The sequence below is a fragment of the Thermobia domestica genome, chromosome 5 (assembly GCF_964235325.1).
Source record: "Thermobia domestica chromosome 5, izTheDome1.hap1.1, whole genome shotgun sequence".
Classification (NCBI taxonomy): domain Eukaryota; kingdom Metazoa; phylum Arthropoda; class Insecta; order Zygentoma; family Lepismatidae; genus Thermobia; species Thermobia domestica.
Genome location: NC_137458.1, coordinates 112,812,794 through 112,837,441, shown reverse-complemented (window position 1 = coordinate 112,837,441; position 24,648 = coordinate 112,812,794). Strand labels below are relative to the sequence as shown.

At 35.5% G+C, this 24,648-nt stretch overlaps 1 protein-coding gene across 4 annotated transcripts in view; it reads left to right on the top strand.

Annotated features, from left to right (window-relative positions):
- The window catches only part of Tango4 (transport and golgi organization 4), a 65,300-nt gene that overhangs the window by 32,012 nt on the left and 8,640 nt on the right, over positions 1-24,648 (top strand). For all 4 annotated transcript variants that reach the window (XM_081758892.1, XM_081758891.1, XM_081758893.1 and 1 more), the window contains 5 exons: positions 1,512-1,795; positions 6,448-6,597; positions 9,874-10,068; positions 14,660-14,778; positions 17,814-18,015. In XM_081758892.1, the coding sequence (XP_081615018.1) occupies positions 1,512-1,795; positions 6,448-6,597; positions 9,874-10,068; positions 14,660-14,778; positions 17,814-18,015 (950 nt within the window). The remainder of the gene's footprint in view (positions 1-1,511; positions 1,796-6,447; positions 6,598-9,873; positions 10,069-14,659; positions 14,779-17,813; positions 18,016-24,648) is intronic.

Sequence of the window (24,648 nt, the reverse complement as noted above, 5' to 3'; positions counted from 1 at the left end):
CATTAACTCTACAGACTTATATTTCTCATGCTAAATCCGTTTAAAAAACTTACCCTTTGAGACACTTTTATTGTTAATTTACAGTGTTCATATTGGCATTTTGGAGAGTTCTCATATGTGACTAGCACTACGCAATAAACACATGCCCAGATTTTCATGACTTATCCCACTACTCACGTTTTTACACTATCTCTTTCTCTTCCTAATAGCAATCTGTCTCTTCACCTCCTTCCTTCGTTTCTTCATTATTGTAGCAGGGAATGGGATTCGATCCAAGATCAAAATCTTTTGTGTTTTACAATGCCACTGCTGTACATACTTACCCGCGGGCTCTTCACTGGTACATCTCGGGTTTTTATTATTAATATTATTTCCATTTTGTCTTCTGGCCATAGCGGGTCGCTTTAAGTCTCCAGAGAAGGATTTTCTGTGTTCCTTAATTATTTTCCAGCGAAATCTTGATTATAAAAGCCAATGTATGTTACCAGGTAGTATATTACATTTCTTGGTTTAAAAATAATGTTTAAACTGGTAGTATAACCAGTTTAAACATTATTTTTAAACCAAGAAATGCAATATTCTAGTCTAGTTCCAGACCAGCGATCTAGTTTTTTTACTGGAAGTTCGATTTCCCAGTTTCTTTACCTCCATGTACTGCAAAAATTCGTCGAAAGAATGGTTGCTAGGAAATTCTGAAGCTTAATTTTCATGTTTTCATCCCTCACATGATTTCTTTTTAAGTATATAAATAAAAATAAAATCAATCACAAGAGAAACTCATCCACTCTTCACCAAATTTGTCGTGCGCTAAAATATTATGGCGTGTTGGCCTTGGTTTTCCGTGTTATGGACCATCAACGTTGGGGTGTGGATGTAAGTGAAGTTTTAGTAAATAATTCCCTTATTGATATTTAGAGAGAGAGAGAGAGAGAGAGAGAGAGAGAGAGAGAGGACACGTTAAATTGAGGAGCAAGAAAGTAAATTATAAAACTGTTGGTTAGCTGTGTGTAACATAATCAATGAAGAACGAATTTTCTCCGCAATAGGGAAACTCAGCGTTTACATATTATTTTGTAGGGTTTTTTTTTTTTTTTTTTTTTTTTTAAAGGAGATTTTAATATATACAATGTTTTCTATGGTCTAGGCTACACGTACTAATCACTCAACTTTAACCAAAGATAAAAGGAAAATGTAATAACACAGCGGAAAATTCTCTGTTACACTAAATGTGAAAGATCTGCAAACCGTAAAGGTGTACTTATTTCTTATCTGTTGCTTTTAGAAACCTCAACCTTAATTTTGTTGTTTCGAAGGACATGTAGCTTATACATGAGAATAGGTAGCTCCCTAATTGCCTACAATTCTATGTGTTCGCCAGGAATCGAAGCCAAAACTGTACGTAATAGTCGTTATGCTCATAGAAGCTCTATTTTTATATATTAATATTCATAATATTTAAATGTCTCAAACAGTTCTGTTGTGTTGGTAATTTTTGAAAATACTATTTTCAGAATCACCAGGATTTTCGACGGAAAGCTATGAACCCACTGCTAGTAATGAGTTAGCAATGGTACCTGCTAATCCAGCAGGACAAGTAACAGCGGGACCAACCCCAACGAGCTCTAATATACAGACAGTTGTTCCACGCCGAGCTCCTACTATGGCTAAACCAAAATGGCATCCACCATGGAAATTGTACAGAGTAATATCAGGACACTTGGGCTGGGTGCGGTGTGTTGCTGTTGAACCAGGCAATGAGTGGTTTGCTACGGGTTCGGCTGATAGAGTTATAAAAGTAAGTACACATGGAATTTGACTCATTTTTAATACTGTTTAAACAGTGGCAGTATGGATTTACCTTGTTTATTGCGTTTTTAAGAGATTACCTGAACGATTTCAGTCACTCATACTGTAACCTTTTTCAAGAGGTGAAGTCACATGAACATTGAATTACTTTATCAAAGCATTTTGCTCTTTAGGTGCAAGAGTTCTAAAACTGAACAACTGATCTCTTGAATAATGTGTTTTTGAAGGAAAGAATTCTTTCAGAGATTCCTGATGAAAAACAATGTTTTACAAATCTGAAAACACGTGGCCTAATGTTTTTGATTTATGCATTTATTTTTCTCTTATTTTGATTATTGAGCTTCCCTAAATATAATTGTTAGTGTTTGGAAGGATTAGCTTTCATTGAAGGAAAAAAGTAGTAACTGTAACGAATATCTGATGCATATACAAAAGGATGTTTATACTATTTGATAATTAAAGTGTCCGTTATCTTAGCGTTGAACCATATTGCAATATTAAAAATATTATACAGGATCTTAATTTGTCACAATCTTTTGGAAATAGATTCATCACATCAAAATAAGAAAAGAACTTAATATGGACCTTTAAAGTTAAAAAAAAAAAAAACACTTTAAAGATCAATAGTGGTTTCACTACTATAGGACCGATCGTAGTCGGATCAAGACATCACTGAGGAACTAGTATGTGAACTATCGAAATATCCATCTTTCAGAACCTCCAGTACTTGCACAGTCATTTTTAGAGAGGCTGTTTAAGAGTACTTGATCACTCTCCATCTACCTCTCTAAAAATTGGTGTGCAAGTATTAGGACATTCTGAAACATGGATATTTGGATAGTTCACGTACCAGTTCCTCAGGGATGTCTTGATCCGACTACGAGTCCCATAGTAGTGGAGCTATGAACTTTTTTTTTCTTATTTTCATATGAGGAATCTGTTCCCAAAACATTGTGGACACATTTTTTGTAACATCCTGTATTTATCATTCTTCCACTTTTTATAAATGGAAGAGTTCTTTTTGTGTTTCGGGGAAAAGAATTGCGAGAAGTGTCGAATAAAATGAAAATTTTCTCTCTTAAGATTCTATCAGCGTTAAAGCAAGTTTCCACTTCTGTCCCTACCTGTCTTTTCCACGTCTCCTTCTCTTGCCACTCCATCCTCGTATATTTCCTCTGCTTCTTCTCATTTAGTAATTTCTTAACATCTTCACCTGCCCTGGATCAATTTCTGGGTCCTGCAGCACTTATCCTCGTCGTCTTTTATCTACTTGCGTTGATGTGTTTTTGAATGCTTTATCTCTTGCTTTGGCTATTCCCATTATTCGTCTGTATCCGTCTTTCTTTTCCAGCATAAGCCACGTCTATGACCTTTGCTTTAGCTGTTGCCACAGCTCTTTTTGTCGCCTTATGTTGTACCTTGTATGCCACTTTGTGTTTTATGTTTTATCCCACCTTTTCTTCTTCTCTTTCTTTTACTTTATTGCCACTTGCACTTTCTCGTTCCACAGCTGTCTCCTTTCCTTGTGGCTGTTTTTTTCCTGATATTTTTTCCAGTAATTCTCCGACTTTCCTCACCATATGACTAGCTTCCACTATTATTGTACCTCTTCTACCAATTTTATTTGTTATAGAAACTTTTCTTTGAACTCTTTTCTTCGTTTTTATTTTTTTTATTTTTTAATCTCCACTATTTTATCCTTTGCTCTCTCTGTCTTATATTCTTCCCGTATTTGTCTACTATTATCTCACAATCTATGCTATGAAGCCACTCTTTCTTCATTTATCACCTTACCGTCCTTCACTTCTTTAAAGTGGTTGCTGCGGGACAAGATATAATCAATCTGACTGCATCTGCCTCCACTCTTGTAAGTTATAAGCTAGCTGTTTCACTTCCCGAAATAGGTATGAACTATAACCAGGTCGAGTGGAATTGCGTGATCTATTATTCTTTGACCTTCTGCATTACTTTCTCCATAGCCTTACTTTCCTAGCACTCTCATTTCTTCTCCTATGCTCTTTTTTCATATGTCCATTCAGGTCACCTCCTACATTAATATTCCTTCTCAGGTACTTTCATTAATAACTGGTCTAGCTCCAAGCAAAAGCTTTCTTTTTTCTTCATCCTATTTTCATTCCACATGATATAATCAACAAATTGACTCCAAATCCCAGCTTGACCCTCATAACCTTATTGCTCTTCCTTTTTGCCTCAGTAATCTTTAGCTCCTTTGCCACAATAATTCCAACTCCATCTTTCCTTCCTCCATTTCGTCTACTAGAGAAAAGCTTATATCCTTGCCGAACTCTCTTGCTTAATTTTCTTTCCGTCGTGTCTCTTGTAAACATAGGATCTTCACTTTTTTCTTTGCATCAGGTCTACAGTTTTCCTGCTTTTTCCCTTCAAAGTTCCGATATTCAGTGTTCCAATTTTTGCACTGATTCTCTTGTTTTCTCATCCTTAGATTGATTATCTTGTTCTCTGTCTCTCCTGTCTTCTGTATTTTTCAGTTGTAATGTCGTTTCAGATTTGATTTAAAGATGTCTATTGCTACATATAATTATGGATCTGACATACTTCGATTTCTCTAATTTATATATATATATGGATAGGTTATCAATATCAGTTCTTTTTAACGATTGAAGTAACAAAGAAGATAAAATAAGTAGTTATTGTAGCCATCCTTTTGCACATTCAATCCGTAAATGAGGATATCAGTAATCGATATTTAAGTACATTTGTAAGAGAAATATCGTAGATTGTTTCCATGTTGTTGTTTTTTTTTCCTTCTTTATCAAATCATACATCAGTTTTGTGTATTGATTTTGTCTGTTGATGTTCACCAGCAAATATTTTACTTGAGGAAGAAAGGACATTACATTTGTTACATTAAATTCTGTTCAATGATCTTTATTAAATTTTACACTTAGGATATATGTCACCGATAGAAGCCAAATAACAATAGAGAAAATCTGCTACTTAACAGTTTATTTATTTTTTTTTATGTACATAGTAAATTAAGAAACTAACAATAGGTTTCAACAAAATAAAACCAATTATTATTGGCATACATTTTGACGCTGTAAAAGTTCATTTTCCTTCATTTATTCGAAAACAACACATGAGAACAGGAATTCATGTTTTGTTCAACTCGATGCCACCTATCGATATATCTGTATGTTATTTTTGGATCATCGAAAAAGAATGCCGGGATTTTGATTAGTTAAAGCCGTTAAAGGTACTTCAATGGTTTTAGCCTTTATTTATTTATTTATTTATTTATTTATTTATTTAGTTAGTTAGTTAGTTATTTTGCATATCTTATTAAAAATGAAATGAAATGAAATCTTTGAGTTTTACATCGCACGGTTATGCCGGTTAGGCTAAAGGAGACGATGATGATGAGTAATGAATGAAATGGTGGAATGAAGAAAGGGGGCGCGGTGGCTCATTGGTAGAGCGTTCACCTCCGGTGCTTGGGGTCCCTGGTTCGATCCCAGCTCGCGCCGTGTGGACTTTGTGGTGGACAAATACCGTGTTCTTGGGTTTCCTCGGGGTTCTCCCGTTTCCTCCCACTTTTTTCATTCCACCATTTTACTCATTTCTCATTATCACCGTCTCCTTTAGCCTAGCCGGCATAACCGTGGGACGTTAAACTGAAAGATTTCATTTCATTTTTTGGAATGAAGAAAGTGGGAGGAAACGGGAGATCCCCGAGAAAACCCACGCACACGGTGTTTGTCCACCACAAAGTTCACTTGGTGGGGGCTCGGAGCGAACCCGGGACCCCAAGCACCAGAGGTGAACGCTCTACCACTGAGCCACCGCTGCCCCATATATCTTATTAAATTTCAGTGTGCTCCATTTATTGCTTTGCATACGTATAATGTATAATCAATTTCAGTTCATGTGCGTTGAAGCATATCAGGAGTAACAGTCAAGATGACGGCAGAAATGTACTGGTAGAGATGTACCAAGTCGCGATTTTTTTCTGCATACACAATATTTTTGATATACCACCAGAAAAAGAAACCCAAAGGGGTAAGGTCTGGACTTCTGGAAGGCCATGCAATGGGTGCTTCTCTGCCAAACCAACTGTTTGGAAAGTGGGCATCCAATGCACCGCGTACATCACTGGTCTGCGCATACACAGGTCACCTTAAACGCATTCTGGCGGGTATCAAACGAAACTTACGCCAACCAGTTACCACACAGTAAAAGAATCCCTCAGTTAACATAAAAGGTTTCAATGTTATATATATATTTAATCCCACCATTCTTTTTCGATGACCCTGTATTATGGAAAGCTAATCATAATTTTGGATTGTATCTCATTAACTATGGTGTATATTGTCATGTTTTGAATGTCATGATGTGAAGCTTGGTGAGAGCATACTTCAGAATCGGTTTCATCGTAATAGGTGAGGTAGTTATCGTACAGCATTAAATTTTATCGCTGTACAAAATAATAGGCTTTCTTGTCTCGAAAGCTACGCATGAAAATTTATACTCACCCATACGATTTTCTTCAGCTCCATTAGATCTGTCAGTTGGTCTGTCTCAATTTTGGGCATCTTTTCACCGTTAAACGATAATAATATTATAGAATATATTAATTTAGTTGTTTTCTTCTGTTTGCAGATTTGGGATTTAGCAAGTGGGCGTTTGAAGCTATCTTTGACTGGTCATATAAGCAGTGTACGCGGTCTTGCAGTAAGTGCCAGACATCCTTATCTCTTTAGTTGTGGAGAAGATCGACAGGTCAAATGCTGGGACTTGGAATATAACAAGGTAAGCTTTTCATCTTCAATTGTTAGCGTTGCCAACAGGGGTGCCCATCCCCTCTCCTGAGCTTGGACGCAACCCTTCAAATTTACTTCCCTCCCCTCAAATTTAGCGTTCTCCTCCCCAAATGTATCATTCTGCTATTCTCCAGTTTGATCGTAACATTTTCGATGTCCTCCAAAATAATTTTATGGATGCAGCCTGCGATCTAATACCCATCTGTGAGCACTCCTGGTTGCGAATAACAGGAAACTTAACTGTTGTGCAGTATTTTTACAGTGCCTTGTATAATCCGCAAACAACTATTAATAAGTATTGATGGATGATGATGAATCATGCACCTTTCTCTGTAACAGTCTATCCAAATGAACTTCCCCTCCATTTTTGTTCTTCAAACCCAGTATTTCATAAAAGAAATATTAGGGTCAGCATCTGAAATTGCATCTGATTCCCCCACCCCCTTTTAAAAGTTGTTAGCAGATGGAAAGTACGTTACGCTTACAGTTTGAGTCATAACATCCATATGCCATAGTTTTATCTGTCAGTTGTACACCGTGCCGTCCATCATAAAGAGAATTTATATTATTATCGGTATTATTTTTGATTTCTACAATTATAATTTTATCTTTTTATCTATCAATATATTTCATAGAATTTGATATTATATTTCTTTAGATTTTATAATACAGACAACCATATTTGAAGATTGTATTTGCTGTAATTTTTAATCAATCAGTATTAAATCAGTATTTGGAGCACAGTGTTATCCTTATTTAACTTTTTAATGGAGATTGTCCCCTATAGTTCAGTAGGCAAAATGAATGTCTTAATAAGAATGATCTCTTATCTTAATTTGTTAAGTCCCTGTTATTCTATTCAGTTTGGTGGCACGTAGCAATTTATATTTGTTTCATCGAGGATAGCTGTCGGAGTATCTTCTTCGTTATATGTTAGAAGACAATTAAAACGAGTTTACTATAGTTCTTACGTATGATGATATTTAATGTGTTTGCCAGATTTACACTTTAGATCTCCCCAGAAGAATAGAAAGAAAAAATGAAATTTATAGTTTATGTTGTACGATTATGTTCTTTATGCTAAATGAAATGGATGATTAATGAATATGACTTATAGTTGGTGGAATGCGAAAGTAGGAGGAAACTGAAGAACCTCGAGAAAATTCATGGATACACTGTTGTCCACCACAAACTCACTTCCCCTGGAATAGATCTAGGGACCCTTAGCTTCAGATGTAAGCGCTGTATCATTGCGCCACCATGCTCCTTCAAAAGAATAGATTAACTATTGTCATCGTGTTAAAATATTATGGATTTTTAAACTTTAAATTTTGTCATGTATTATGATTTCTGGCAGTTTTTGATAATTGAACATGTCAAGTAAAATTTTCTATAGCGGATTGGTTGCCCCTTGCTTCAAGAGAAATTTAAATTTAGCCTGACCTAAATTTTTATTGCGCTTCATTTGTCAAAAACATTTCGTGAAACTAAATAATTTTCAAAGTTACTGTTAACTACAATACTGTGCGAAGAAATACATATATCAATCCATAGACGACGCCAAGCTGAATAAAATAACACGTTTGAGGGGAAAATCTCATGCGTAGTTTTTAAGAGTATCGAGAAAAAACATTTTTATGGCATTAAAGAGTGTGTCATTCGTTGCGGAGCTGATTGTATCTATTGTTGTTTGATTTCTCCTGAAAGTGACACGTGCTACGTGTGTTGTCAGTAATTCAACTTGAGCTACTGAAACTAAATATTGAGTGGAGAAGTTGGAAATGAATTTTTACAGTTGAACGTCGCACCATTATGCCCTTTAGATTAAGGGAGACTATTCTTAAATCAAGTGAATGATTATGGAAGAATTGGTGGAATGAGAAAGTGGGAAGAAGCGGGAGTACTCCGAGAAAATTCACGGACACTATTTGTCCACTACAAGCTTACGTGACTGGAAATCCAACCAGGAACCCCACACACCAGACGTAAGCGCTTTACTACTGAGCCACCGTGCCCGCTTAGTGTAGAAGTTAAATATGGAATATTAGATAATTACAGTCTACATCAATAAAAGATCTCATGATTGAAGAATTCCGTGTCAGAGTTTAGTCTTAGATGGATTAAATTGGCACTGAGATATTCTAGATTGACAGTGAATGGATACGTAATTCGTGTTATAATGTTTAAGGATTAGAGTTTTAAATGAATATAATCTACGTCTTCAGTGCTAGTTATTTAGTTTTAAAGAAGCCTTTCACTATCCTTTCCTATAACATTAACAATCAGATGTTTTTTGACAGAATGAAAAATTAACATGGTTAAGTCAGTTGGAGGTATGGTGGCTCACTGGTAGATAACTCACCTTTGGTGCGAGTCCTATGGTCCCTGGTTCGATGCTAGAACGTGTGGGTTTTCTCGTAGTTCTCCCGTTTCTTCTTGCATTCACATTCCACTAATTCTTATACAATCATTCACTTTAATTAATCATTCATCTACAGGTCATAACAGTGGGACTTGAATATTTTATTTAGTTTCATTTTATTAAGTAAGCTTTTCTTTTTTATTTTATTTATTATGAAATTTGTTACTAAGAACTAGCAAAGCTATAATATTACTATTGTTTAACACTAGAGGAAGAAACATCCTGCCTTTCATTTTATAAGTAACATACTCATCATCCGAAATGCCTTGCGTAAAGTTCTGTAGTAAATTGTTGGAAAATATGGAATCACAGATTTGAGGAATTAAAAAAAAAAAAAAAAAAAAAAAAAAAAAAAAAAAAAAAAAAAAAAAAAAAACCTGTTAATAAAGTTTGTATTCACAGAAACAGCCAAACAATCAAAATGGTAATCTTGACCGTATACATTTGATCGACTGCTTGTTGCTTTCATAAGTAAGTTCTTTAAGGACTTCTCGTTGCATGTATAATTACAGTGCAGGAGTGTCCCAATACAATTTTTCTACAAGCATTGTAAAGTTCTTTAAAGGACTCGTACTTATGGAAGCGATAGGCCATCGCTGAAATGCATACGGCCAAGATTACCATTTTTGATTGTTTGGGTACGTAAGTACAAACTTCATTAATAAATTAAATGCACTCTATTAGTTCAAAAGTATTAAAAAAGAACTTCTTTGTTGCTTCAGCAATTAATTGAAAATCTGTGTTAATTTTTAGTAATTGATAAAGTTACAGAGTAAATAAGTGTGTATTGCTATAAAGATGACATAATATATTCGAACTGTTAAAACTTTTTATTCCCGATAGGTAATCAGGCATTACCATGGACATTTGAGCGCAGTATATGCACTGTCGTTACATCCGTACATTGATGTATTAGTGACAGCCGGCCGTGATGCTACTGCCCGTGTGTGGGATATGCGAACGAAAGCCAATGTTCATACTCTTACTGGACATACGAATACAGTAGCTAGTGTGGTGTGTCAGGCTGCAGAGCCCCAGGCAAGTACCTAAAAGATATTGGCTTTTTACTAAATATAATAAATCTTTTTCTTTTTAAGAATATCACTATATATTCATATTGCTCATTGATTGCAGAAAATGGTGATCACACAGTCCTTGAATCATTCTTCTCATAATGCCTTTTACTTCTCCCTTTTCTTTATAAATGTTTGGTTCCTTTTCGCTTTTAAATTAGTGATTTTGGTATTGATACCTATAGCATGAAATATGTGTACAGATATGGTTGTATTTGTGATTATTATATTCCAGTTTTAGATAAACACAAATCTATAAGATGGAGTGGAATTTGTAGCGCTGTTTTCAGAAGCTGTGAGATGCTAATAGTTGTGCACTTTTATTTGATTTACACTTACTTATTATTATTAAACTTATTTATACTTGGTTGCTTTGTGTAATACAATCGTTACATTTGTAGCCTTTTCTGCATACTACTAGTATAATAAATTATTACAAAATTACAAATATATGAGTGCCATGTTTTCTTGTGAGCAACTTTGGAGCTAATGGAACAACTTCAGTGCAGTTTTGATTTAGAGAACGTGCTTTGGTGCGTAAATTATCGAAAAGCGAACTCAGCGTTTTCTTTCCGCATTTATTGGCAATAATAAAATACGGAATGTGTATACGTTTCTTACTAGTGTTACTTACTAGGTTAAAGATATCAATAAACTTTAGTGATAACATTGAAATTAATTGAAATCTGTTATTACGAGTAATTAAGATACTTCTATAAAGTCCTTTTCATAAGTTATGCAATACGAAAATTAAATGAGAAATACAGGATCACTTTTATTTTTTTTTTCTGTCGTTAAGGTAAAGAGTAGTATAAAATATTTGATGATAAAAAAATCCAGCCTCTATCCTGTATATCTGTACAATTTAGTTAGTAATTATCTATACTGAAGATACTTTTAGTATTAGAATGTAATTACCACGAGAAGCCTTTCGCGTCATGGTTTTCTACGACGTCCGTATTAGTTTGCGTGTCAAAGACTGACGTGAAAGATTCAGACTAGCTTTCGTAGATGACTGTCCAGTGTATACAACAGTTTGTCGGTAGTACAAAGAATTTGAAGGGGACTTAATTACTTGGAAGATAAATTCCGCGAAGGAATATGCTGTGCAATGGCTACGAATAAGGTGGCTGCTATTTAAAACATTGTTTCCAAAAATCTAAGATGTACCTTTGAGACAGTCAAAGAGCATTAAGTGTTAAATTGTTGTTAGCATTTGCAAATTTTAGATGAAGAACCAAACTTGAAAAATTTAGTTTTGCATTACCAAATTTCAGAAAGTGTCAGAATTGCGTATGAAACGTTAGAACTAAACCGAGATGGACATTAGAGTCCAGGGAACTTACTCTGATTTAGTCATGAGTCGTTTGTCGAATTCATAGCTTTTGGGGTCCCTGTTCATTGGTGACAGTTTTGGTGCCCTTTATCTCCAAAATGAAACATATTCTCCCCATGCGAAGAAGGGGTATCTTGCTAGTATTTAATAATAACGAACGAAAGTTTCACATGTTAAATTCTTTAATATATTTCTCGCTGCTCAAATTTACATTTGTGCGGTGTATATGTATGTGTAAATAAGATTATCTCTCTTTCTGAGTTGTTCGAAAAATATACAAATAATAAAGAGGGATTTTTACCAGAAATCAGAAAACTAAAAAGTAAAATTAAAGCCTGTTGCTTTAAGTACTTATACTGCTAGCGAAATACATTGTATATACGCTGCAGACACGTTATAGCAAATAAGATTATCATCAGGCGAAGAAATAGCTTTTAAATTATATTTTCCACTTTTTGCCGATATTTAAGATTTTTTTTTTTTTTACTGAGTTCAAAATTTCCGGAAATTTTACACAGCATAAGTAAGATACGTATCTCTATAAAATATATATCTGATTTTAACATACTGGTATTAACTAAAATAATTCTGACCCCGTTATTTTAACACTTCCCTGCCATAAAGCGGGAACTTCGTAAGATTACTTAAGATAATTTAAGTGCGTCTATTGTAATTCTTTTTTAGTATCTTTTTTAAGCCATAATTCCATTCTATCACATTAAAGGAGTGATGTACATATATTTATCGACTCAAATTTTTCCTATTCTAATACAGGAAACATAAGCACTCAATGATCTTAACACTAAACTTGTAAACCAGTAAGTATTTTTCATTTAAAAGTATAATGTAGTAAAATATTCGAAAATTTCAGTTTTTCCCAAATTTTCCGTTTTTTTCAGGCCTTCACAACACTGATCGTGCCTCTTAAATAAAATCGACACCTAGTACCGATAAAAAACAGAATTTATAACTAATATTGCATTCCTCATTGTTTATTTAGGAAAGTATAATCATTGTCACTATGAATTCTGCGTTTTCTGGACAAAATTCGACTTAAACTGCCTGCGTTTTAATTAAGAGTTACGTTTTACTAAGTTACTTCTACGACATGATTTGTTTGGTGATGAAATTAGAATTGTAGGAGCCTGAAAGAGGATAGACAGGATGGGCAGTCGACGTACGCTATATAAAATATTTTACTTAAATATACGAGTTATCTGACGTACTGTGTGTTTGCATGTGATTTGCTGGTTTGCTTTACATCTTTTCTTGATTTAATTCCTGCACTTTATTTCACGTGATCTCCGATAGTAACACGCTAAAGAGTCAACTGTTTCTAATTAAAATACGTACTACACAGCAAAGAATGAGAGGTGTTGAATTAACACAAAATGACTACCACTTTAGCGTGTTACTTGTATGTTAATTCAACACCAAGATTTCGTCTTCAGATCATGTCAGAAATAGCTCGTTACAAGCTGTGAGAATTTGCATTGGTTCTTCTTGTTTCGGATAAGCAAAGATTTCGCAATATATTTGGCATTTATACCAAACAACAAATGACGTTCTGTTTTCTTTCTGTAACCGGTCATAATAATAGTCTTGTAAACTTGTGAATTGTTTCACAATAGTTACATTAGTAACAGTTCTACCATCTTCTGCTCGTACGTGCTAAAACATTAGAGTAACAGATAAGGAAGACAGATGGCAGGACCGATATTCATGTAACTGTTGTTGGACAATTCACAAGTTTACAAGAGTATTAGTGTGACCAATTACAGAAAATATGCAATGTTATTCATTACTTGGTATAAATGCCAAATATACTGCGTAAAGCTTTACTCATATCAAATAATACAAATCAATGCAAATACTCACAGCCAGTAACTAGTTATTTCTGATATGCTCGGAAGGCGATGTCCTTGGTGTTGAATTAACACACAAGTAACACACTAAAGTGGTAGTCATTTTGTATTGTTTAAACACCTCATTTTTTCCTGTGTAACCTTGTGTGTATGGGGTTCGGGTGTGTTAGGATAACGCACATGCCTCTTGAGGACGAGTACTGGATAACTATACTTTGGCTGTAGAATGGTCCTCACAGTGAAGATCATGGTCTACAGGAAAGGTCTAGGCGTATGTGCAGTGGCAGTGAGCAGCGGCGAAAACTAGTAGAGTATCGATAAGAAAGTGCATTTCTAGCCGGAAAAGCAACGGGAAACATAATCGTATATTTCCCAAGAACATGCAGCGTAAGAATGGCAATTTTGAAAACTGAATTACCCCAAATGTAATTCCCAAATTACTCCAAATGGGTAGAGCAATACTCAGAATCCCATACTGCTAAAGAGTCAGCTCCATGGATTTTGGGGGTAGCAAGAAGTCGCTTAGTTATAGATAGGCAATACAAATTGGAGGATAGAACGTCAGGAGTCTAAGCATAGAAGGTAAGCTAGAAAATCTGAAGAGAGAGATCCGACGACTGTGGGGATCAGCAAAGTAAAATGGAAAGAATAAGATAATTTCTGGTCAGCTGAATAAAAAATTTTAACTCGGGTACATGCCAACAACAGCACACGATGATGAAGAACTAGATGAAACTTATGAATCTATCGAAAACGTTATGAAAGACGTAAAAGAAGAAGAAAATTTTATTTCGGTAGGGGATTGAAATGCTATCGTTAGGAGAAGGCACAGAAGGGAAAACAGAAAAATAGTGACTAGGAAAGCACAACGAAAGAAGAAAAAACTGATAGAATTTTGCATGAAGAGCAAGCTAGTAGTAACAGATTATTTTTTCAAAAATCATACCTGTAGAATAGGCTTCATAACCAAGAGGTTAAAGAAAATATTTTCACAGTTAAAAGACAGGTATTGATTTAGCCAGCTACACTTCTTCTGCCACGCATAAAGTTAGGAAAAATAAAGAAACAAGTCACACACCTTTTCATTTTTATTCACAAGTCGAATAAAATATACTAACAGGCCGCCGTTTGGCGATTACTGTTTTAAAATATGGTCTGATAACACATTTGAATATCAAACTTAACGTATTATTCATTCATATATATTAGATTAAAAGTGCATTTCTCACAATAATAAAGTAATAGATTCTATTTTAGTAAATTCGGAAATCTCAGTGTTTAGGTTTTTGGTTTCGTTGCCTGCATTTGCTTGTTAAATACTTTACGTTTTGTGCTATTTTGTTTGTGTTCTGCAGATAATAACTGGAAGTCATGATTGCACAATTCGTCTATGGGACCTGGCTGCTGGCAAATCAAAATGTACTTTGACAAACCACAAGAAGAGTGTGAGGGCTCTAGTGACACATCCAACACTGTAAGTACCTTACAACAGCTTAAAACATGGTAACTGAAAAATGTGAAAAATACGGAGGTAAATATTTCGTTTCCGTAACTAAAAAATTATGCACGTGGCTCAACAATAAGACTTTCACCTTTGGAACCGTGATGTCAGGTCTATTTTTTGATCTTGATTCAAGCTTAATTATCAAACATAAAGCTATATTAACAGCTTTATTTTGTCGTTTAAAATTTGTGATTGTTTAATTTGTATTTGGGAAATGAAAGAGTTGGTATAAAGTTATTTGTTTTCCTTACGTCAGGGGTTTTGAATTTACCACAGAAAAAGATTTCATCACGTCTGAAAAATTAAGTACAGTGAAACTTGTTAACTTGATCACCTCTCGAAGTTGGCCACCTTCCTAAATTGACTACATTTTTAGGTAACCTTTATTTTCCCTTAAGGCTTGTATTACTTATTACTCTGTTAGTCACATTGAGACAAGTTAAATGATGCTCGGATGTATTCTATAAAGTACAAAAAGAAAATATAAGATGACAGGACAAGTCTTTTTTTCCGTTTCCCTGTTTGCAGGTCAACTTACATTAACAGCTGTTTTCAAATGCATTGCAGGGTCAGTTTTGGTGTTTCGCTACTGTAAGGGATGAGAAGTAGATGTTTTGAAAATTATTTCTTGGAACTGACAATCTTATTTAAATCTACTGTAGTAAGTGGAAGGGATAAAGGAATGTGTCGGAGCGTTTCGTAGAAAATTAGCATGCTAAAAGAGCCATTACATTACAAAAGAGCCATGAATTCAGCACACGGTTTGAAGATCGACCCTTACATATTGCAGTGATAATTTATATTCTGACTGCTATCATCAGTACGTGAAACAAGCGAAATGCAAAAGTTGGTCGTTAGTCTATTTGAATTTTAAAGGGACGGGACATTAAATAATCACAAGGTGCGTTGAACTATTCTAGGAGTTACGTGTAAGGCGGTTGGTTGGAAGGAGCAGAACGGAACAGGACCACGCTGAAAATCCTTTGGCACTCTGCGTATACATCGAACTAGGATTTTTGTCATGTCACTTTGATTAAAATGTGTATCCTACGGGGAAGAAAGGGCTTCAAAATGCATGCCAAAATTGAGTATCTCACTAGCTCTCATGTTAGAGATTTGAAACTTAAAATATGAAGTCCTTAAATAAATGGACGTTTCAGAAAATTCCGCTTCTAAGAAGGGGGCAGAACGAGCAATTTCTATATTTTTCTCAATATATAAAAACAATGTCGACGTTGTCTCTGTTCACTATCACGGCAAAGCATTTGAATTGTTTCAGATGAATTTTGGAAAGCAATTAGTTAGACTTCGGCGAAATTGTTTTTTAATAATTTTTTGCATAAATCTATTTTTCCCGTGCAAAGAACAGAAATTTGAGCTAATCTTTCTATAAATCTTTCTGGTCAAGAGTATACATTATAGAGAGTTATAATTTTGTTTTATACGCATATATGGTGGCGACATTTCATAGCAGTGATATATATTTAGTAATTTGTAATAACTTTTCGATTGCATTAGGAACAATTTCCTAGACGAAACATTCAGTGACTGACAAGTATGTCAGTGAAAAATTATCTATATCAATGCAGCTTCTTTGTTCTCGTTATAGCAAGTGGACCTTTTGCTCAGAACTTTTTGCGCTTATTAGCATCTTTAGTTTGTGTATTTTTACTCATTTCCTTTACATTTTTTATTGTATACCAGTTTACGTTTCTTTATATTTATTTTTGTAGATGATATGGATTTCAGTGTCTTCTCTAAGGAATATTGACAGATTGTTACTGTCTTTACTCGTTGTTATTTCTCATTTCAAATATTCCACACAATAAGTGAATGATTTTGAAATAAATGTTATTTGTTACTAAAAGAAAAAATGTACCCTTTTAGGGGTCGAACCTACATCTATTGCTTTAAAAGCGAGAACACTAACCACTTGCCCACGAAAAACATTAAGTTTGTTACTAGTAAATAATTGTTTATATGTTGTAGAAGTACGCTGGAAAATTGTAAGTCTCAGTTAAAGTCAAATTACAGAAGAAATGGATGCAATTAGGCAGCTCTGTAAAGAACTTTTTGTGTTAGCTGTGACTTTATTCAAGATTAGTACCTTTTGTAGTCCCTGTGCCACTTCTTCCTATGCATTAAAAACTAGTTCGCATAGCTCGTCACTCTCCTTGGTGGGTTGTCACGCCATGGGCCGACTTCTAGTAACTTCTGCCCATAGATTTTTCATTGGATTCAGAATTTCTAGATTCTCTAGGAACCCAGTCGACTAATTTAGGAAAAAATATTTTTAAAATATATTTTGAAAAAGATTAATTAATAGATCTCTTTTAGTCTTTCGAGTGTAAAAAGACGATATTATTTTCTTATATATATATTTTACTAGCTGAAATACACGTTCTTCTCAAGAAAAGGAAAGGCCTATGGAGAACATTTGAAAGCTATATTTAAACCCGCTCGTCCCCTTAGGTTATGCATTTCAATCGAAGTATAAATTGTAATAGCGTCAATTTCCAACCCTGACTGTGGTAAAAATGCTGGGAAAAGTGCCAGAGATAAAGGGAATTTGTAAGGATCTAGGGTAATTTTTTTTTAGACTTAGTCTCTGGGAGGCAGTCCCGCTTTTTTGTGACCAGAACTGCACCAGATTTCATCAAATTTGACAGTGTAAGGTAGAATTTGTTTGAAAATTGTGTTGATTTGACATGGAGTGGCTCTTGTTTATTACATACGGTGTTCTTATATTATAAATATAAATAATTTTCACTATATATTATTTACTAAATACAAACTGGTATGTAGACCATAATTTGTTATTGTATTAGAAGCGCTTACATTACAGTCTTTAATAGTTTTTGCTTCAAAATAGATTTACTTTCCGTAACTTGCCCACTTTTCAATAAAGCCGATGGTGGCTAATATAGGCAGGTTTCACTGTATTTAATTCATTTTATATTTTAGCACACTTTTTAAAAATACAATTTCATTATCATTAATTTCAGGTATATGTTTGCATCTGCTTCTCCGGATAATATAAAACAATGGAAATGCCCAGAAGGAAAATTCATTCAGAATCTTTCTGGCCACAACGCCATTATTAATTGCTTAGCCATCAATCCAGAAGGCGTTCTAGTATCTGGTGGTGACAATGGGACATTGCATTGTTGGGACTGGAGAACAGGATATAATTTCCAAAGACTTCAGGTAGGTAATTGATTGAATGTTCGTCGTTAATGTAGCCTTGAGTTTTGATATAGATTGATTGATTGCGACCGTTTAGTTTTGGTGTTTTCGGAACACTTAATAGTTCACATGCTGAATTTTCTGAACACTTAGTGGTTCACATGCATAATATAGAGTCTTAGAGAAAATTGACTTTAACAACGTTGTTACAAAGTGACAAGTGAGGAATGGTAAATGTGGTTAGGAAGAGTTAGAAAGACCAGATAAAACTTTTACAAGAGGCAAGTTTTCCAACAATAAGATGTGTAAATATTCTAAAGAAGGCAGCAAGTGATCCCTCTACTATGTGTAAATTTTGTCTCACCAATGACTTCTATTGAATAATAATCCTATTTTCAGAAATTTCGAACATCCAGACTAGAGATCCAAGGGCTCGGGAAAAACCCAAATTTCCTTCCACGGCTTTTCGTCTGCATTGGCTAACTAGGATCTTTTCCTAGGGGGGTCCACGGCCCCTTAGTTCTGAAATTTGGAAGAATCTTTTAGAAGACCTTGTTATAATATTTTATATACAGCGTGGTCCGGAAGTGGACGTACCCCTAATTGGTGTTTTTTGAAGGTTTTCTGGACATTCTTACCAGCAGATGCTTAATGAGTAAATGGTATCTCAATTGGAAGAAAATGGTATCAAAGACACTATTGTGATACAGCAGGATGGAGCACCAGCGCACTTTGCGATTCACGTGCGCGATTACTTGAATCCTGGCCGCTGGATTGGAAGAGGTTGTGCATCTTCACCAGCTCCCTTTGCCTGGCCTCCAAGAAGTCCCGATCTGACGACACCAGACAATGCTCTCTGAGGTTTCATAAAGCAACAAGTAAGAAACACTCGATATCACACAACGCAGGAATTACGAGCAGCTGTGGAACACGCCTTCACCCTCATGACTCCGGAGTATCTCTGCAAAACATGGTGCAGAACTCAGCTGTATTACGACATGGATGGTGATCATACCGATGTTTATGACTCTTAAGACTTTAAGGTTACGTGTACAGACATTCTACCATAACTAACACTATACTGTTGAAACTAAAGGGGGATATGCCCACTTCCGGACCACCCTTTCCTACTGAGTCCCCCAGACTCTGCATTATCATCTCTTCAAGTTATTTAGTTCTAACACGACACTGACATGTAACATTAAAATCTATTACATCAGAAATTTGCTTAAAATTGTATATTTCCTATATTCTGTTGCTACTAAATAACTACCTAAAATCTACTCTAATTATGAAAACTCATAATTTTCTATTACTGTTTTACTCGTGCATATCTGAACAAAAGTACATTCATTATTCGTAAGCCTTAACTATCATGTTCTCAGTTTGCTCTTACATCTAATAGAAACACAAATAAACATACAAGCAATGATATAATTTAAAATTATATATATACACTGTTCCACAAAACTTAAGCAACCCGAGAGAACGTGGTATAAGCGACGTGTGGGGCCCATTCAACACTGGTTAGTGGCATGCACATACACAGAGACGCGTCAGAGACACACAGGCAAGGCGAGCACACGTTCTATTGCATAAGCAACACCGTTTCAAGCGCGGTGAACAAATTATTCCATGAGGCGTACACCACAGCCTAGTAGTGTCCGAGGCTCCAAGCATTGTGTTAATGGTTCTTGTGTGGGGTACACACCTTGCAATGACTGATAGACGACATTTGAGTGACTTTGACCGCGGGCGAATAATTGGGCGGTTGGAATTGGGTCGATCGCAAGTGGAAGTGGTGCAGGAATCAACGTGAACAAAAGCGTTGTGTCAAGGCTGTGGAGTCGCTTCCAAAATGAAGGTGAAGTCAGTAGACGTCATGGAGGAGGCCGTCCGAAGAAGACATCGGCCGTCGATGACGCATTTCTCACAATTTCTGCCAAACGTAACCGTCAAGAGTCACGCTCTCAACTGGCCAATGAGTTGTTTCAGGCTACATAACAACGCGTGAGTCGTGAAACTGTTCGTCGTCGGCTCAACAGAGCAGGACTCTATGCAGGAAGGCCTGCGCTGTGTGCGCCATTGAAAGTGGAGCACAAACGTGCGCGTTACACATGGTGTCAGGAACATGTTGCATGGGGGAACACCAGTGGGTGCGTGTCATGTTCTCCGATGAGTCGAGATTCAGTTTGTCGTATGATTCTGGTCGGACTTTAGTATGGAGAGAGCCAGGAACACGCTATCATTCAAACTTCATTGCTGAACGGCCTTCCTATGGCGGTGGTTCCATTATGATTTGGGGTGGAATTATGCTGAATGGGAAAATGGACCTCCATATTGTGCAACATGGCACTTTAACAGCACAACGGTACCGGGATGAAATTCTGAATGCACATGTGCGCAATTTCCGCGGAGCATTTGGCCCAGACTTCCTGTTCATGGATGACAATGCCCGCCCACACCGTGCACATTTTGTTTCCGACTATCTGGAGAGCGAAGACATTACGCGTATTGCATAGCCTGCATATTCGCTGGACTTGAATCCCATCAAGCATGTGTTGGATGCTCTTGGACGGCGAATAGTGCAGTACAGTCCAGCACCACGCACTCTCCCTGACCTGGGAGCAGCTCTCCTGGAAGAGTAGCAACATCTGTCACAAGACTTGATCAACACTCTGATTTGCAGCATGGAGGCCAGATGTCGTGCCTGTATAGCTGTTCGTGGTGGTCACATACGAGCATGGAGGCCATATTGACTGCCTATGCCCTCGCACAATCCAGCTTCACCTGTTGAGGTATTGTTGTGCTGAACTTTTTGGTCACTCTGTACATCCTAACTGTATTGTTCGTCTTCATTTGTGTTGCATTGTGCATCTAGACCGTCGGTTTCTTCATTATACTTGGTGCAGTGATGGTGTCGTTTTATTTTCTGCCACTTTCTTCTAGTTGCTTAAGTTTTGTGGAGCAGTGTATTTAAAAAAAATCAATCATGGGCTAATATTTATTTATTTCTGTATTTAAAGTAAACTGTAAAATCTTTTGAGTTTTACAATAAATCATTGTCGTTACTAGTATTGCACCTTAATTACACAAACCTTTGCGAACAAAGAAATGCATTCATTTTTTATACAGGAAACATTTTTAACTAAAAAAAAACAAATAATGGTATGTAAAACTACCAAATCGGAGAAATATAGTTAGCTAACTTGTAACTTTCCGTACAAAGTATTAAAAAGAAGAGAAGCAAGTCAACAATACGGGAGGAGAAGACTTGTAGACGGACTTGAGGGATGAGTCGTTTTCCTATAAAAGATGTTTGTTTTCCATTATTTTTTCAATTAAATATTAAATTACACACATTACAATTTAAAATTTTCAGGAGGACCTATGATAAGTGGCTCTGATGGACAAGCAGAAATGATTGTAAAATTTGAAACAACAAACATTTAATGAAAAAAAGATGTAATCAGCAGAATTGATTGATAATAGTGTTGATCGTAATATTTTAACAGAGAGAAAGAAAGCAAATTAAATGGTATAAAAGGACTTATTTTAAATCATTAAATCAAATTTTATAAGCAATATATTCAAAGTTTTGAAGCATATATAAGTCAGCTCTTGTAATATTCCTGAATTACATACGAGTTTCTTAGCGTACTGTTGTAGTAGCATCATTAGTATCAACCCCATCGGGAAATATGGTTATAGCCAGGGGGCACCGACAGACGGGTCCACCAAATGCGGACCCTAAAAAAAACCTTATTATTTAAAGATTGTGTTTTGTCTGTACCAGGGCGCACTTATGGAAAGTTCATTCGATCTGGACCGCATGCAGTCTTAGTAACTTGACAGCAGGGGTAAAAGTGTGGCGGATGTTGGGGACGTCGTTCCCTCACCTCCAAAAAATATCTATAGCGTACCTCAAGTTCCTAAAAAATTACAATGGGTAAAGATAGGCAGGGAGACGACTTCACGTCATGCCGCTACCTACCGTCCCCTTACCTTTGCTGATCCACTTTTACCCCAGCTTGACACATTTGTACGCTTTCTTACCAAAACTATACTTGCTTTAACAGATAAATTATTAATGTGGCTTAAAGATTTGATCTTACACAATATCTGTATTCTTTCCTTCCTTAGTTCTTTATTTTTTTCCTGTGAATACAGGTAAAGTAGGGGAAGTCGTGCGTTCCAGGGACACAATATACCAGGGGACATGGCACCTACGATCCTCCTGAATTTCGTACTAATTTTTCCTCCCTATCACTGAATTCAGTTTTCTACACTTCATTTGGGCAACATAAAGTAATTGCATGTAGAGAGAAACAAGTGAACTTGGAAGGCAATATATGTTTTCGTATATCAAAGTTTTGGAAATTTGAAGAGTATTTCTTGCTGCGCATAAGTGGAAGTAACAAATGCTCCAGCATATTTAAGATACCTATGTATTGCTTCTACATTCTGATTACTTTAATTTATTATGAACTCCTTTCGTTAAATTTACTTTCATTTATAAATAAGGCGATAATTGTTTAATTTAACAAATTAGTTTGCAATAATCGATTATCATCAGAGTTATGGTTGTTCTAAGTACAATAATTTAAGTCCCTTGATACATGTCCCCCCCCCCCGTTACCAAGAGACGACATGACTTGCTCCGTTATAATTGCTCTGGCTCTTGTTATTGCTGCGATACCCATGTAACTTTTACAGTTTGAAACTAAAATATCAGGTTATCAGGAACATTTTTTTTCTTTCTTTAGCATAGTATAATTATACTCACTTTTCAAAAGCAAAATATAAAAAGTGTTCCTGGGTTGCACGATTTCCGCTATTGGAAATTATTTATCGTTTACTCGGGCGCAGAATAACATCGTGTCTGTGTCTTGCAATATTGTACCCTTCCCAACTTTCGACATCCTGCACAAAAATTTATGGGTGAGCGCCTGGTTACAGTTTATACCTTAAGACTAACCACAAACGCCAGTTTATAAATAATAATAATAATAATAATAAGGAAAAGCAACAAACGATATTGAATAGTGACTTTTGAATGGGTATTATATGCATGTATGTAGAAGGCAACAATCACTTGAGTTTAGCAGTTCAAGAATTCACCTTCTTCTTTCCTTCCTTTCTGTTTTGTAGTGTTCCTTAATAATTTGCTGTGAGAATCTTAACTATTAAAATATTACTATGCTATAAACAAAATAATAACAAAATAATGGTTTATCATATATATATGAACAAGAAACACTTACTTCGTCAATAATGTTAATTACTTGAAACAATACAAAAATAATTTACATCAGTGAAGCTATCAAATAAATAAATAAATAAATAAAAAACTCTTATAGCGCAAGTTGAGAGGTCGCTATACTGCTCACTATCACATTGGTTCAGGGATTTTATTACATCCAAGCACCAGACCATTTTTTTTAAATCGATGGCCGACCAGTAGAGACACTGTTAAATATGTCGAATGCAAGCGTCAGTTGTTATGCGTAAATTGAGGTAAATTAATAGGATTTTTATTCGTTCAGTAGAAAAATTCTGGGAGAGGCCAACTTGGCTTCTAGGGGTGGCACCCCCCCCCCCCCCCGGACCTCTTCTAGTTCCGATATGTTCGTCTAGGAGATTTTGGGCTTTATTTTTAACATTTCATTTTAGTGAAGAAATAACAATACTTTCACATTTTTTTCACATTATAACACGAAAAAACATTAAGTAACTCTATTTTGAAGAAACGAATCATGGGAAGTTCAGTAACTAAAGATAATCAGTCAATTAATGGGAAAGAAAAAGGGCAAATTGGTGGACCAGTTTTTGTTCGAACAAATTATTTGCTGAGCTATTAGAGTAATGCTTTGCGACAAAAATGCTTTAGTAAAAATTTAATGTTAGCAATAACAAGGTTGAAAATGTAGTAGTTAGACTTAGTGCAACAAAATTGTCATTTAGAATTTATGTATAAATTAAATTTCAGTTACTAATGATTTTGCAGCTAAAGATATTGTATGTCGGAGGTTACGCGAAACAAGTTCATCTATCTATGTATGAGTCAGCGAAGAAAGGTTTCTCTGTTTGGTAAAATTTATTTTGGGAATAACGGTGGAACATACAGAAAATTACATTCTCTTTAATTTACCGGAAATTGTACTCAAATTGTCCTTCCATTTGAAAGTTATTTACGAACTAATTTCAACAAACGAAAAGAACTTTTGTCGCTGACTGTACATAGCATTTATTGAAGCCGTCAACATTCGAGTGGGAGAAGGTTAAGATGTTATACCCAGGTTTCCTACTTCAGATACGTGTATGGACACGATATAACACTAAAGAAACAATAAATTCTGTAAAAATATACATTTACTGATGTTAAACTAATATCATACCTGATGCGGGCATTTATGGCTTTAATTTTGTAAACTGAGCTTATAGTAGGTTTTAATAGAATAATTGAAGCTGTACGTAAAACGAGAGGTAAGCCAAATTTTATGCCAAAACAAAAATGAGTTTGTGTCTGTTTCTGGGTTTATGATACTATTTTATTCGCTGCCAGTTTGAGTTAAGGCATAGAGAAACCTCTGGAGGATTTTTCTTTGGTTTTGGCAACCAGTAAAACATATATCAAGATATATAATTTTCAGG